The sequence below is a fragment of the Pelecanus crispus genome, chromosome Z (genome assembly GCF_030463565.1).
Source record: "Pelecanus crispus isolate bPelCri1 chromosome Z, bPelCri1.pri, whole genome shotgun sequence".
Taxonomy (NCBI): Eukaryota; Metazoa; Chordata; class Aves; order Pelecaniformes; family Pelecanidae; genus Pelecanus; species Pelecanus crispus.
Window position 1 is genome coordinate 23,048,868 of NC_134676.1, and position 14,524 is coordinate 23,063,391.

Here is a 14,524-nt window from a genome sequence, read left to right on the forward strand (position 1 = left end):
TCTTGTAACTTAAATTTAAGAAAACAATCAACATATTTGAATAATGTTTGATTTGCAGCCAGCAGTATGCACAGGATAAAATCAGGCTGAGTTAAACTATGCATAACTATTATAACAGAGGTTAGAAGCACTTGGTAAAGTCACTGAAAAGTAACACAGGGTTTGGGACAAGGGACTGTCATTAACATTAAAAAAAAATTAGTTTTTATTTCTGGTGTATGCGGGGACTGCCCTAGATGATTACATCTATCTGGCTATAGTTTAGAGACATAAAATGTGCAGATTATTTGCTTAGAGATGATGTTGGAGAGTATCAAGTCAAAATAAAGACCACACAATTCTTTGAAAAAAGTATCAAATTTATTTATGCAGTGCATCCTTCATCAGTTCTCCTCCATGTGTTTTTAAGCTATGTAGGTATCAAAGGTGGAACACATACACATTTGACAACACTTGAGACAAAACAGTGGAGACTTAATCCCATGTATTTATAAAATACTGAAATGCCATATTCTAACAATGCTTGCTTTGACCAACAAAACTGAAAGAGGGTCAACAATGCCTCACATTTATTTTAAGTCATTTCACTTCTAATCCCCCTTTGTGTCAGCCAGCTCTATAGGTCTCCTCATTTGAACAATGGTATTATTTTAAGATTTTTAAACATAAGGAGTAGTTTCTAGAAAGCACAACTCTCTGCTGCTGTTTAGAAATATGCTAAGTCTAAAAACCTAATGACTGTACAAGCTCTTTGGAACTAGACTTATTAATAAAAATTAGGCTCTGAAAAATTAATTGCTTCTGTTAGAAAAACTTGACTTGGAATTAAGGTTAAATAATTTTGGCATGTTTACAACGCAAACCCCACTTAGACTTTTTCCAGTATTCCAGCATCTTGCAACCTGGAAGGCAGCAGAGTTTTAGGGGCCATGAGAACAAAGATCAGAAGGTCCTAAATCAAAGGTAGTTGGAAGGGAAGAATGACTGTCACCGGCGTGCCCATCCTCCTCCTCTACTCTCCAGCAGCCACCTGCTCTAGGTCACCAGGACACAGCACACCAGGCCACCCGTGCCTTTGGTGCCACCCCATTTACAGCTATTCTTTGAGGCAGAAACAAATTAGTTAAAGGTGGAGGGTTCAGGTGATCATTAGGGAAAACCAAATGACATCATAGTCTGTTTTGTAGGACACAAGACAAATGAAAGTCTTAAGAACAAGCAATCTGCTTCTCAGAATTTGGGCTGAATTTAAAGACTGTTGATGGCTGGTAGTTCAGGGATCAGGAAAAGCCAAGTTAGTTTCTTTCTGCAGACAAGCCCCACCATGAAGGGCACACAGATGAACAAGCCGCAGGGCCACGTGCAGCATCCTTAGAGGAAATCAGTAAGGTATGCTACCAAACTCTAAAGCCAGCTTGTGTCTACAGCTCTGCTGAAGGTATACCAAAACTTGCCTTTCTGTAATCCAGTTTACCGTTCACGTTTTCCCCGTAATTTGACAATTTTAAGACACTTGTTAAGTCACAGCTTAGCTAAGGGGGGGAAAAAAAAAAAATCTACCTCCAGAGCCACCCAACAAATTATTTTTTTTAATTTAACATGCAAATTCAGAAAACCAACATGCACTAGAACACAAGTAGTAGATTAAATGATTGTAACAAGTGTCACTTGGGCAAACTTTAACACAGATCATCTCAGCAGAAAAAATACACCAACGGGATTAAATTTCATACTTCAAGAAACAACAGGATCAAGTATCAAAGGACAGTTACAACACAAAATGTAGAAGTGTTTCATTTAAAAAGTGGATTCTTTGCACAAGGCCACCTTTTTTTTTTTCCTCCCCATTTAATCCTTCTTCGTTCGTTTGGCTTTTGCAATATTCTCTTGGCGTTTCTGTTTCTTCTTTTGCTCTCGCTCCCTGGCCTCAATCATTTTTGCAAGCTTCCACGAAAGCCCTGCGCTAATTACAAACAATGGTGTAAGGGCCAAGATCACTGTAGTAAGAAAGCCATATGGGTCCTTTGCAGCCCACTCCACGACGTATTCGGCCCAAGCCTTAATATCGAACATTTTTTCTGTTTTTCTATTGGGAAAACCCTATGAAAAAATAGAAAAAAAAATTCTGAGTATTGAGAAAAATAAAAGCACGCATACGCAGCAATTACCATTTTAATGTAAGTGATCATCTTTCGTTATTAAAGAGCAAGCTCATTTTTGCTAGAAGTTAAAAGTAGCACGTGGTACGTGAAAGGAAGCGTAATACAAACTAAGTGTCGACCGTACCGTACAGTGTTTACAAAATAATTAGGCGTTTTGTACCACAGAGCTTCAGATACTACCAAGAAAAAAATGGCTACGCGGAGAAAAACCGAGGTCTGCGCTTCTTGGAAGAGAGCCCCGTCGGTTTGTCTGTCTGTAGGTTTTACTGGGGGGGGGGGGGGGGGGGGGGGCGGGGGAGCCGGGGCAGCGCTTCCGACGGTGAGCAGTCGGAAAAGGCGTCAAAACCGCGTCGGCAGCGCGCACGGCGGCGCCCGTGGGCCTCAGCCCGCGCAGGTCGGGGCCACCGGACCGCCCCGGGCCACCGGACCGCCCCGGGCCACCGGACCGCCCCGGGCCACCGGACCGCCCCGGGCCGGCCCCCTGCCAGCGCCGGGGCCGGCGGAGGACTGAGCCCCTGGGCCCGGAGCCGGGCGGCCGCCCCCCGGACACCTCCCCGCCTGCCCCGCTCCCTGCCCGCCGGCGCAGCCGCCACCCTGCCCCCCCGCACCGCGCCCCGCAACGCCGGCCGCCCCGCCCTCACCTGCGGCGGGGGGGCCCAGCGCCGCCTCGGGCACCCTGCGGGCGCCTCGAGCGACGGAAGCGGGGCGCCGGGGGTCCCTGCGGAGAGAAGACACAGGCCGTGAGGGGAAGGCGCCCGCCGCGGCCCGTCCCCGCCAGCGCTCGCCTCGGGTCGCGCCGCTCGGGCGGAGGACGGCGGCGGGAAGGCATCGCCGGGGCGGGGCGGGGCGGGGGGGGGGGGCCGTGCCGTGCCGTCCCGCCTCCCCTCACTTCCCTCCCGCCGCCGCCGCCGCCCCCCACCCCCGGTACCGCCGCCCCCCGCTACCGCTGCCCGGGAGGGCGCCGGCCTGCCGAGCGGAAACAGGAAGGAGGTGCCCGCCCCGCCCCGCCCCGGGGGAGGGTCCCCGCCCGCCCCGCCCCGCCCCGCTCCGCGCCCCCCGCAGCCGGCGGGGCCCGCCCGCCGTGCGGGGCTGCTTGTTGGTCGCTGGAGAAGGGCTGCAGCTGCGAAAAAAGAGTTCCCGCGGGTCTGAGTGAGTCTTCCACGCGGTGGGACAACGCGGTTGAAGCCGGTGGCAGAGCGCAGCCCTTCCCCACCGACACTCTGGCAGGGGTCGGTGCCCCGCTCAGGCCGGCGCGGGTTTGGGTGCTGGTGCCCGGCATGCACGGTGGTGTCACTGCTCCGTAACGCCTCCGTCTTCTCTCCCATTATAGCGCTGCTCAAGGGCGTGGTGCGATCTGGAGGTTGACCACGAGTAACTTTTGCCAGTAGCTTGCGAGATACCGCATGCATCTCCTGCAGCGTGCGGGAAACCCTCACCCTCTCGGCTGGTCTCGCAGTGGCAAGCTGCAGTGCACCGTGCAGCTCCCGGAGGTAAAAGTGCTGTGCAATAGCTGCTTGCTGCGGTCAGAGCTGTGGCTGTTGCACTGCTCCCTGCTGAGCTGACCTCAGCAAAAATACTCACCTGATCCAGTATAATCTGAGTGACTGTTAAAGCCTCTAATATTCTCATACCAAAAATTCAGGGTTTTGAGGTTTCGCTTTATGTGCGTTGCACCAAGCCTTCCCTTCTCCCTTTGATCACGCGCATGTGCATGCACACGCTGATGTGAATAAAAGCTTCACTATGCTTCCAAAGCAAAGTTAAGCACAGATTACGTATTAGCTTACTGCATGAGAAGACCTTGTAATCAAATTGTATAGATCAATTCAAGAGTTCCTTTCTCTGTAGCATAACATAAAATGCCATAAGGGCATTCTGCTTTTATATGTCTTTTCTTTCTGTGAATGTTTACATTAATTAAAAGGCAGCAAACAGGCAAGTAAGAAAGATATTTTGTCAGTGAGTCATTGGCAAGAGATCTGACTAATATAAATGCTTTAGATTGAATATGTTGAGTGCAATTTTGTGTATGTGCAAATTTTCATTATTCCTGCATTCTTGTTCAAAACCTGTCTCTAGCGTTCAGGGTCTTGTAATATCTTTTGAGAATAGTATAGAATAGAATAGACTATTTCAGTTGGAAGGGACCTACAATGATCACCTAGTCCGATGGCCTGACCAACTCAGGGCTGATGAAAACTTAAAGTGCGTTATTAAGGGCATTGTCCAAATGCCTCTCAAACATTGACAGGCTTGGGGCATCGACCACCTCTCTAGGAAGCCTGCTCCAGTGTTTGACCGCCTTCTCGGTAAAGAAAGGCTTCCTCATGTCCAGTCTAAACCTCCCCTAGTGCGGCTTTGAACCATTCCCATGCACCCTATCACTGGATCCCAGGGAGAAGAGCTCAGCACCTCCCTCTGCACTTCCCCTCCTCAAGAAGCTGTGGAGAGCAATGAGGTCGCCCCCCAGCCTCCTCCTCTCCAAACTAGACAAACCCAGAGTCCTTAGCTGCTCCTCACAGGACGTGCCTGCCAGCCCTTTCACCAGCTTTGTTGCCCTCCTCTGGATGCATTCAGGTACCTTAACATCCTTCTTAAATTGTGGAGCCTAGAACTGCAGTACGCAAGGTGAGGTCACACCAGTGTGGAATGCAGTGGGATGATCACCTCTTTTGATCAGCTGGTTATGCTGTGTTTGATGCACCCCGGGATGCGCTTTGCCCTCTTGGCTGCCAGGGCACACTGCTGACTCGTGCTGAGCCTGCTGTCGACCAGCACCCCCAGATCCCTTTCTGCAGGGCTGCTCTCCAGCCACTCATCTCCCAGTTTATACCTCTGCCCAGCATTACTCCACCCCAGTTGCAGAATCCAACATTTGTTCTTGCTAAATATCATCCCATTAATCATTGCCCAGTGCTCCAATCTATCTGGATCCCTCTGCAAGGCCTCTGGTCCCTCAGGACAGTGAACAGCACCTCCCAGTTTGGTATTGTCAGGAAACTTGCTAATGGTGCATTCAACTCCTGCATCCAGATTGTTGATAAACATATTGAACAGAACTGGCCCTAGAATTGAGCCCTGAGGAACACCACTGGTGATTTGTAACACCACTGTAATTTGTAAATGTTAGCAAAATACAACAATCTAAATTTATTGGGTCTTAGATAGTAGTTCTGAGGTGTTGCATTTATTGGTATCATAAGATACTTTTGCATGCTGTGTACCTAAGTTAAAAGTACATGGGCTATTACATAGGGTTAGCTCAGTTGGTTAGAGCATGGTGCTAATAACGCCAAGGTCACAGGTTCAATCCCTGCTTACTGCAGGGGGGTTGGGCTCGATGATCTCTCAAGGTCCCTTCCAACCCAAAGCATTCTATGATTCTATGATTCTATTTCTGGTAAAATCGCGTATCGGGCTAGAGGGGACTCAGTTATATTCCTGATACTTTGATGTCAAGTTCAGATATGTATGCCAAAATAAGCACTTAGTCAACAGCTACGCATAAACTGCTTAATATCACCACCTTTAGACCTGCTGCAAAATTAATTTCCAGTTCTAGTCTTTCACATAATAGTAATAATCTCATCTGTCTGTCTTTCTATGTCTTCTCTGCCTTATTGATTTAAAGAGGTAAGTGCCTGATTCATCGTGGCAGGGAATAAATAAAAAGCAAGGATTTTTAGTTTGCTTTTCTAAGAAAACAGTTCTTATGTAATTACCTTTTCTGGTGTCCTTCTCCCCTTAATAGCTTCTGAAGTTGTTGGCTAGTTATACTGGCAAAGTAGTAGAGGTCTCGTACATAATAACTCTGCTCCTTTAAGATTTGTGAAAGTAGGCAGCTAGGTAGAGAAGAGAAGCCCAGGCTCCAACCTTGACTGAAAGCTGCAGTGTACCTGTATTACAAATGAAGAGGTGTTATGGGATTGCTACCCAATGGGAAGGCTTCATTTGGGGCTTGTACCCTACCAAATTCAGAATAATTCAACCACAAAGCCCCAGGAGATCAGGGTACTTGTTTTGCTTTTCTGAGTTACTCAGTTGTACTTTAAGTAGTCAAAGAGAGAACAGAAATTCCAGAATTCACTACGACTTGAACAAAGCAGCACACCCCTTAGCACACCATCAGAATGCTTTAAAAGACCACATAAAGCATATGTTTATGTTAACTATAATTTTGGCAGTTAACTGCTACTTTGTAAATCTGCACGTTCTTTTACATCTCATCTAGAATTCCTTTAAATGACCCTGTTCTGTTATTTATAACTATGTATGTGCCTGCATGTATTTTGAGACAGACACTCTTTAATTTTGTATCTGTCAGTTACAAGCAGATGAGCGAGAGAATTGGAGGGCTTAGGAAGGAGCGGGAAAGGGTCCACCGATGAAAGATCGCATCATTTAAAGTGTGAAAGTCACGATTCATACTAAACAACATCATAATGGTTTACTTAGATGTTATTCCAGATATCTAGGCTAGGAAGGAACTTTACTCAGGATGGAGTCAAGACTTTCAGCAACTATATAACCTCAATGGCAGCAGCTACAGAAGTAACATGAGAATATAATACAGTATGAATTTATGAACCATCAACTTTGATAAAATTAAATCACTAATTAATTATATATATATATAAACATATATATAAACAGCATTAGAAGTCCCATTTCAGTGGAATTTCATGAGAGCATGCTGAGGTGACAAGCATTACTGTCCATTTTCACACTTTCAAAGAGTGAGTGGGCAGAGGAATGGAAATGGCACTCCAGCAATAATAAAGATGCAATGCAGAGAAATCTGCTGAGAATATAATACAGGCATGGAAAACGGGAGAGTTACCTGCGTGAAAGCAAAGGCTTTCTCATGCCAAGAGTGACTGAAGAGACCATGAGTGTTTGAGTGTGTGCAGTGAAGACAAGCTTTGAGTAAAAGTATTCATTTCACTCAAATGTGTTGACATGTATCAGTACTCTGGAATCATTCTATATAAGGAAGCTGCTAAATATTTCATGCAGTGTAATCTCTAACTAACCTTTTTATCATTTGTAAATTCTGAGGATAAACTAGTTCCTTGAAACTACTTTTTTTCTACATACAGCATAAATTCTCCAGTAATCTTTATGTATACTTATTAATGTCCCAGGCATGTTGTACTCTACCTGCTGAATATCCCTGTTTCTAGAAAAGCTAGGTGGAACTCTTTACCATTGCACAATGGTGTTTTTTTTGAAGAGTTTTGAAAATTAATTGGACTATTGCTTTTTTCTCCAGCCTGTAAAATCTCTAAGCTGTGAAAGCTTTATTGGCACTTTTTTGACCATGTATAATATATCTACAGTATGTGCCCACCAGTAAATACTCTAGTTTTTATAGCTTTACTTGAGCCATCAAAACTCCTTTGTATCACTGGGGATTAAGGATTCTTTTTCTGCTACAAATCTTTGTTTAAAAACATTGGTATTTTATGTTTAAGTGGATCTGCAGTATATCTTTATTCTGTAAATTGCATGAACAACCCCATATATTTGTAGTTTGGCTACCATTCAACCCAGCTAGGTCTAAGTATCCAAGACAAAAGTAGTCAAAATGATGAGTAATACTGCTGTTCTACTTAATTAACTTCAAACCATCCTTATAAATTGTCTGCTACTAAATACTTTCAAGGATAGAGCATGTGTTTGGACAGTGCCAGACCCATAGGCCAAGTAATGTGCTGCACACTTTTGCATCTTAAGAAAGTGATAGAACATAGAAGTATGTATATCTAATATTCAGGTAAAGAATGATCAAACGCTCCTGTGCTCTAGGTGGACTCATTGATATAACAGTATTGTTTTTACTACCCTTATAATGTATTATATAATTGAAGAACTGAAGTGTGTCAGGCCTTACTCCATCCTTCATTTGTTCCTATTTTAGTTTCCTTACAATTCCAAAAGGGAAAAGAGTTATCAAAGATACAAATGGAAGTTATTCAAATAATAGAGATCTTTTCTTCTAGATCATTACTGCATTCTGATATGGTCATGACTGATATGGGTATTAACTGGCTTCTGGATTTTCTTGGGTTATATTAAAGGGAAGGAGAGAAAAAAACATCATTGATACAGCTTTATAAATCCGCAGAGCTTTTCCCAGAACTAGCTTAGTGTAGCAGTTAGGTAAGAAACTGAGACTCATGGGATCATATACCAACTGTGACACCAGGCCTGGGCTGATTCTGAAAATTTTGGGCATGTCCACAGAAGTCTGATCTCCCGGGAACAATGGAAAAAAGCAATGGAGAAAGATTGGTACCTCTAAGCAGTGATTCAGGCCCGCCACGATGCAAATCACTCTCTGAAGCTACCTGTTTCCTCTCACGGACCACAGAGGGCACTAAGGATTGAGGAGAGTGTTCCCAATTAAACACCTCAGTTAAATGCCAAATTACAGTGCAAGGAACCCAAACCAAACAACATATCCTTTGGTGAATCAGCTCCATGTCTTTATGTATATGTAGGTAGTAATATTTATCCACCTTCTTAAAATATTTTGAGGTTGTTGAATAAAAGAAGCAGTGCCAGTGTGACTGTTAGTTTAACTTTTAGCATTCAGATTTTCCTTGATTTTGTAGAAGCTTGAGTTTAACAAGCAATTTATGCCTATTATAAAGCCATATGCAAGTAATGGACCTAAGCACAATCTTTTCAAACTCGGGGAGTATGGGTGCAGTTCTAATACTACTATTTGTGGTCTTACCCTATTTTCTATTACAAAAACTTACTAGAAGTTGGTATTTCTAGTGGGTAACTAGACATCTTCCCCAAACTGTGTACAAGCAGGTTCATTTTGTGGCTTCTTCAACAGAGAAGCCAAAGTTGAGGAGACTGACATTTATGTCTTAAATGATGTTTTTAGAACTTAACTGATGTACACTCTAAGGTAAGAAACTTAGCCTGTTCTGTATGTACTATGTACGTTCCTAGAAGAACTAGAGAACCAGAACCATACTTCTGTCTAATCCATCACATTTCATAGAAGAGCTGAGCATAGTTATTATTTTTATAGTTTCTTTCCAATAGCAGTAGGAAGTAATAATACTGCTCCACTAAGCATCACAGGTGCTTCACCGGGTTGTACTGTCCCTAATTGCAATTGAACAAATGTCCCAGGATAGTGCCTGCAAGAACCTCTTTACTTGAATCATTGTGCTCTGCATATGGTGTAAGAATGAGGTCCTGATAACTTGCAGTAATAATAATTGTACTGTATATTGTTTCAGTGTGAAATGTTTATCACATAGCCAGGGAATATCTCTCACAGCTGTTCCAGTGTCCTTGCTAAATTCTAGTTCAAGTAACACATTTTCCTAAACAAAAATTCCTTTTCACATCTCCAATGATTTTGATTGCATTTTTACAGGGTGCCACAAGGATTCCTGGTGATCCTGGGTAAAAGTGAAATTTGAGACTCTCATTATAGGATATACTTTAATGAGTCAGGACTGCTGTCATAGCAAAGGACCCTAATTCTAATTCCTTATTCCTCTTCGGGCAGCTAGACCTATATGCTATGGTATGTTTTTCCTGTGTATTACATGGCTGCCGTTTTCCATCTGAATATGGCAGCATCTTTTTTTGCTTATATGTGTTTAGAAACACTTTATAAAGTACTGTGACCTCTCTGCTGCTGAAAAACACTGTATAAATCTTCAGTACTGATAATGAGTGCCCATTTCAGTATTAAATTAACTTACAACAGTAGTATATGTATGAGTCACTGAGATCTGAAAGAGAGCCAGCATTGTTGGCTGCTTCCTGCTCTGTCTTATATGGAAAGAAACTGTTGTCAGTGGAAGTGGGAGTCTGTACCTTATTTTATTTCTTAGTCCTATGAAATAGAATGCTATAGCAGTCTGTAGCATTATGCGTACATCCCTCCTGCCTTCTGCTCGGCAGCAAAGTAGTCTTTAGCAAAAAAGAAAATTCTAATATGTTCTCTTACCTAGTTTTCATGCTAGAGTTAAAGAACCTAGACTTAAAAGTTTCTCAGTTCATTCTTATCAAATCAGAATTATCAAACATAAAGGACCATTGCCAAGACTAGAATATCAAAACATCAGCCAGTCTTGATGATGATTTTGTGGTCTGAAACACCTCAGCTTCAGGGTCATGTGTTTAAATGATACCACATGCTCAAAAGACAATCAGAAAAGATATGTGATTCACTACTATGGAACTTGTACTTATTTCTTTCTTCCTCAGATTATGCAAAAAAATATTCTTAGAAATGCCCTCACAACTGTGATATCTCACTGACATAAATTTATCTGTATTGTAACAGCAGTGTCAGTTTTGCAAAAACATATAAATGTATGTTCTTGAAATGGAATTGTTAATGACATCCATATCAGTCTGGGCAACTGTCAGCTTGCCTACCCTTGCCAATGCCAGGTCCACTCCTAAGTTTCAAACATATGGAGTATACACTTAGAACAGACATCACTTAGGAAAAACTGACTAAAATTGTGTAACTTAGATTGTCACTGAATACAGTAGTACACATCTGATTTGTTTCGAAGCAGCTTGGTAGCCTAGCTTGTGAAGCTCAGACAGTTGAGCTCAGGCAGCTGAAAACTGTCATCAGGATGCTTCATCTGTGCAAGAAAATCGGGTGCTTTTTCCTTGTTTCTCCGTTCTGAGGCTTACAACAGCAGTAGATTTGAATGCTCATCTGACTTTCCTTTCTCTCAGTACTGGAAAGCCTTTATAGAAGAGATCAGATATGTTTTTAAAGGTGGCAAAATTACTCCCTGTATGCATGCTGTTTAAGAACTCTACCCACAGAATTAGTATAGGAATTTTTTCTGCACCCTCCAAATGTTCACGGTCATACTTGGCAGGAAGCGGCAAGGGCAGGCCACTCTGTAAGGGAAGGTGAGACAGCGGCCAAGGCAGGCAGGATGTGGTCTCACTGACAAGGGTGCCAGCCCACCGTACCCGAGTGTGAAGAGCCGAGCAGGCCTGGTGATGGTAGGGAGGTTCAGCCAACAGTTAAGATCACCACGCAAGCCTGTAGTGATGAGAGAAGTCCAAGATCAAGCCAGAAAGTCAAGTGAGCAGGTCAGGATCAGAGTCAAGAGTCAGGAAGGCAGAAGACCAAGCACAGGCCTTCCTGCGACAAACTTCAGGCAGAAACTGAAAGCAAGACCCTGAGCTTAAAAGCAGCTCTGGAGCAAAAGTGGACAGGACCCCAGTTCCTACAGCTTTTTCTGACACAGCTCTTTCTACACAACCCTCTGACTTAAGCTCACAGAGCTGCATGAAGCCAGTGCCGAGATTGAACCATAGGCAGGTAAATCATAGAATAGAATATCTCAAGTTGGAAGGGACCAATAGAGATCATTGAGTTGAACTCTCTGCTCCTCTCAGGACTACCTAAAACTAAACCATGTGTCTAAGACCATCACCCAGCTGCTCCTTGAACTCTGACAGGCTTGGTGCTGTGACTACTTCCGGGGGGAGCCTGTCCCAGCGACCGACCACCCTCTCAGTGAAGAACATTTTCCTAATGCCCAACCTCAACTTCCCCTGATGCAGCTTCATTCCATTTTCTCATGTCCTATCGCTGGCCACCAGAGAGAGGAGTTCAGCACCTCCCCCTTCACTGCCCTCCTTGAGGAAGCTGTAGACTGTGATCATGTCACCCCTCAGCCTTCTCTTCTCCAAGCTGAACAAACAAAGTGACCTCAACTGCTCCTCCTAAGTCTTGGCCTCAAGACCTTTCACCATCTTGGTCACCCTCCTCTGGACACACTCCAATAGTTTGATGTCCTTCTTCTTCTATGGAGGTGCCCAAAACTCCGCACAGTACTTGAGGAGGAGCCACAATCCCTGGAGAAGAGGCACATGTGGGTCCCTAACAAAGATTGATAAGCCAGCTGCAGGTTATTGAGTCTGAGTTCACTTGCTTTAATGTCTAGAAAAAAATTAAGACCCACACCTGTAATTTTGAGCATGATAAGATGAACTGTTCTGCTTATAGCTGATACAAGTTAAGAAGCTGGCCCTGAGTGTTACTTGCCAAAACTTTCAGGTAAGGGACCACCATCCAACTGGACCTGTGTTTGTAATTGCTCTGTAACAGTTATGTCAAAATTATCTGGTTTAAAAACATCTACTAAAAACGTGTTTATGATAAACTGTGTTTAAGATAAACTGAGTCATTTAACAGAACTGGGTTAGGGAGCAATTACATATGCACTAATGCTGGTAGGCTGTTAGGGGAACCAACATCTTAATTCAAATTGACTGTGGCTAGATCAGGATGTCTCAAATGTCCTTACATACTTCATGCTTTAAAAACCCTAGTTTTGGAAATTAAGACTGGAAGGTATCTTCTGAGTGGATTAGTCTTATTACAGGCTATTGTGGGAAACTGTCTTCTAATCCCTTTCATAAACTGATCAAATTCAACCTCTAAACTATTTTTTTCCTGTTGGAAGGCTTGTGCAGAATTTCTTTATTCAGAGGGTTTGTAACATTTAATCTCTGATCTAAATTTATTTATGGCCAGCTTATAAACATTCTCTTTTTTTTTTTTTTTTGTGCAGCTTCGTCCTCTATTTTCATAGAACCATGGAATTGTTGAGGTTGGAAGGGATCTCAAGATCATCTAGTCCAGCCTGAGCAAGGGTTAGTTAAAGAAAGATGCTCAAGACCACATCCAGTAGGGTTCTGAGGATCTCCAAGGGTGGAGACTCCACTACACCTCTGGGCAACCTGTTCCAGTGTTTGGCTACCCTCATAGTAAAAAAGGGTTTTCTTACATTGAACTGGAATTTCCTGGTTCATGCTCATTGCCTCTGGTCCTTTCTTTGGGCACCAATGGGAAAAGTCTGGCTCCATCTTCTTTGTGTCCCCTCTCCTCCCCACCAATCAGGCATTTATACAGATTGGTAAGATTCTTCTGACCCTTCTCCTCTCCAGGCTAAACAGTCCTGTCTCTGTCACCCTTTCTTCATATGACAGATGCTCCAAGCCGTTAATCATCTTCACTGACATCTGCTGGACTTGCTCTGGTCTCCTTGTCTCTTTTGTATGGGGGAGTATAGAACTGGACACAACACTCCAGATATCCAACTTTGTCATCAGCACATTTGTTTTTATGCCAGGCTTATTAATATAGAATAAAAAAGCGAGAATCTCCAGACTAATCAATCCTACTAGGAACGTTTTCACTTTAATTTTCAACAATAATTATTTCCATCTACCAGTTCTTTACTTACAATAAACCCTACTTTGTAACCAACTTCTTTTGCTTCCAGCATTTCTTTCACTTAAAAAAGAGTCTTTTTAATCAAAAAATGGTTTGGGTAGTATGTACCTTTCATAAATTTGTGCTTCATAACTTGCTCTTTCATTTAAAAATGCTGTAAATAATTAAAGGATATATAATTCATTAAAAAGAACACAAAAAGAGGGAATGGTTATTGGAAACTTTTAAAGAAGATTTTACTAGATGACCGAAATAAAAAAGAATATAGTAGAATAGATTATTTCAATTGGAAGGGACCTACAACAATCACCTAGTCCAACGGCCTGACCAACTTAGGCCTGACCAAAAGCGAAAGCATGTTATTAAGGGCATTGTCCAAATGCCTCTCAAACATTGACAGGCTTGGGGCATCGACCACCTCTCTAGGAAGCCTGCTCCAGTGTTTGACCACCTTCTCGGTAAAGAAAGGCTTCCTCATGTCCAGTCTAAACCTCCCCTGGTACAGCTTTGAACCATTCCCATGCACCCTATCACTGGATCCCAGGGAGAAGAGCTCAGCACCTCCCTCTGCACTTCCCCTCCTCAAGAAGCTGTGGAGAGCAATGAGGTCGCCCCCCAGCCTCCTCCTCTCCAAACTAGACAAGCCCAGAGTCCTTAGCTGCTCCTCACAGGACATGCCTACCAGCCCTTTCACCAGCTTTGTTGCCCTCCTCTGGATGCATTTGAATACCTTAACATCCTTCTTAAATTGTGGAGCCTAGAACTGCAGTACGCAAGGTGAGGTCACACCAGTGTGGAATGCAGTGGGATGATCACCTCTTTTGATCAGCTGGTTATGCTGTGTTTGATGCACCCCGGGATGCGCTTTGCCCTCTTGGCTGCCAGGGCACACTGCTGACTCGTGCTGAGCCTGCTGTCGACCAGCACCCCCAGATCCCTTTCTGCAGGGCTGCTCTCCAGCCACTCATCTCCCAGTTTATACCTCTGCCCAGCATTACTCCATCCCAGCTGCAGAATCCAACATTTGTTCTTGCTAAATATCATCCCATTAATCATTGCCCAGTGCTCCAATCTATCTGGATCCCTCTGCAAGGCCTCTGGT

General features: G+C 43.7%; 1 protein-coding gene across 1 annotated transcript; it reads right to left on the reverse strand.

The window, feature by feature from the left end:
* Positions 1-1,559: 1,559 nt before the first annotated feature.
* Positions 1,560-2,835, reverse strand: SMIM15 (small integral membrane protein 15). The gene is made up of 2 exons (XM_075726276.1): positions 2,804-2,835; positions 1,560-2,100 (listed from the first exon to the last, which is right to left on the reverse strand). The coding sequence occupies exon 2, from the start codon at positions 2,071-2,073 to the stop codon at positions 1,849-1,851; it is 225 nt and encodes a 74-aa protein (XP_075582391.1). The 5' UTR covers positions 2,074-2,100; positions 2,804-2,835; the 3' UTR covers positions 1,560-1,848.
* Between the last annotated feature and the right edge of the window lie 11,689 nt (positions 2,836-14,524).

Excerpts from the sequence above, each read along its gene's own strand:
- SMIM15 (XM_075726276.1), bottom strand. The coding sequence starts at position 2,073 with ATGTTCGATATTAAGGCTTGGGCCGAATACGTCGTGGAGTGGGCTGCA.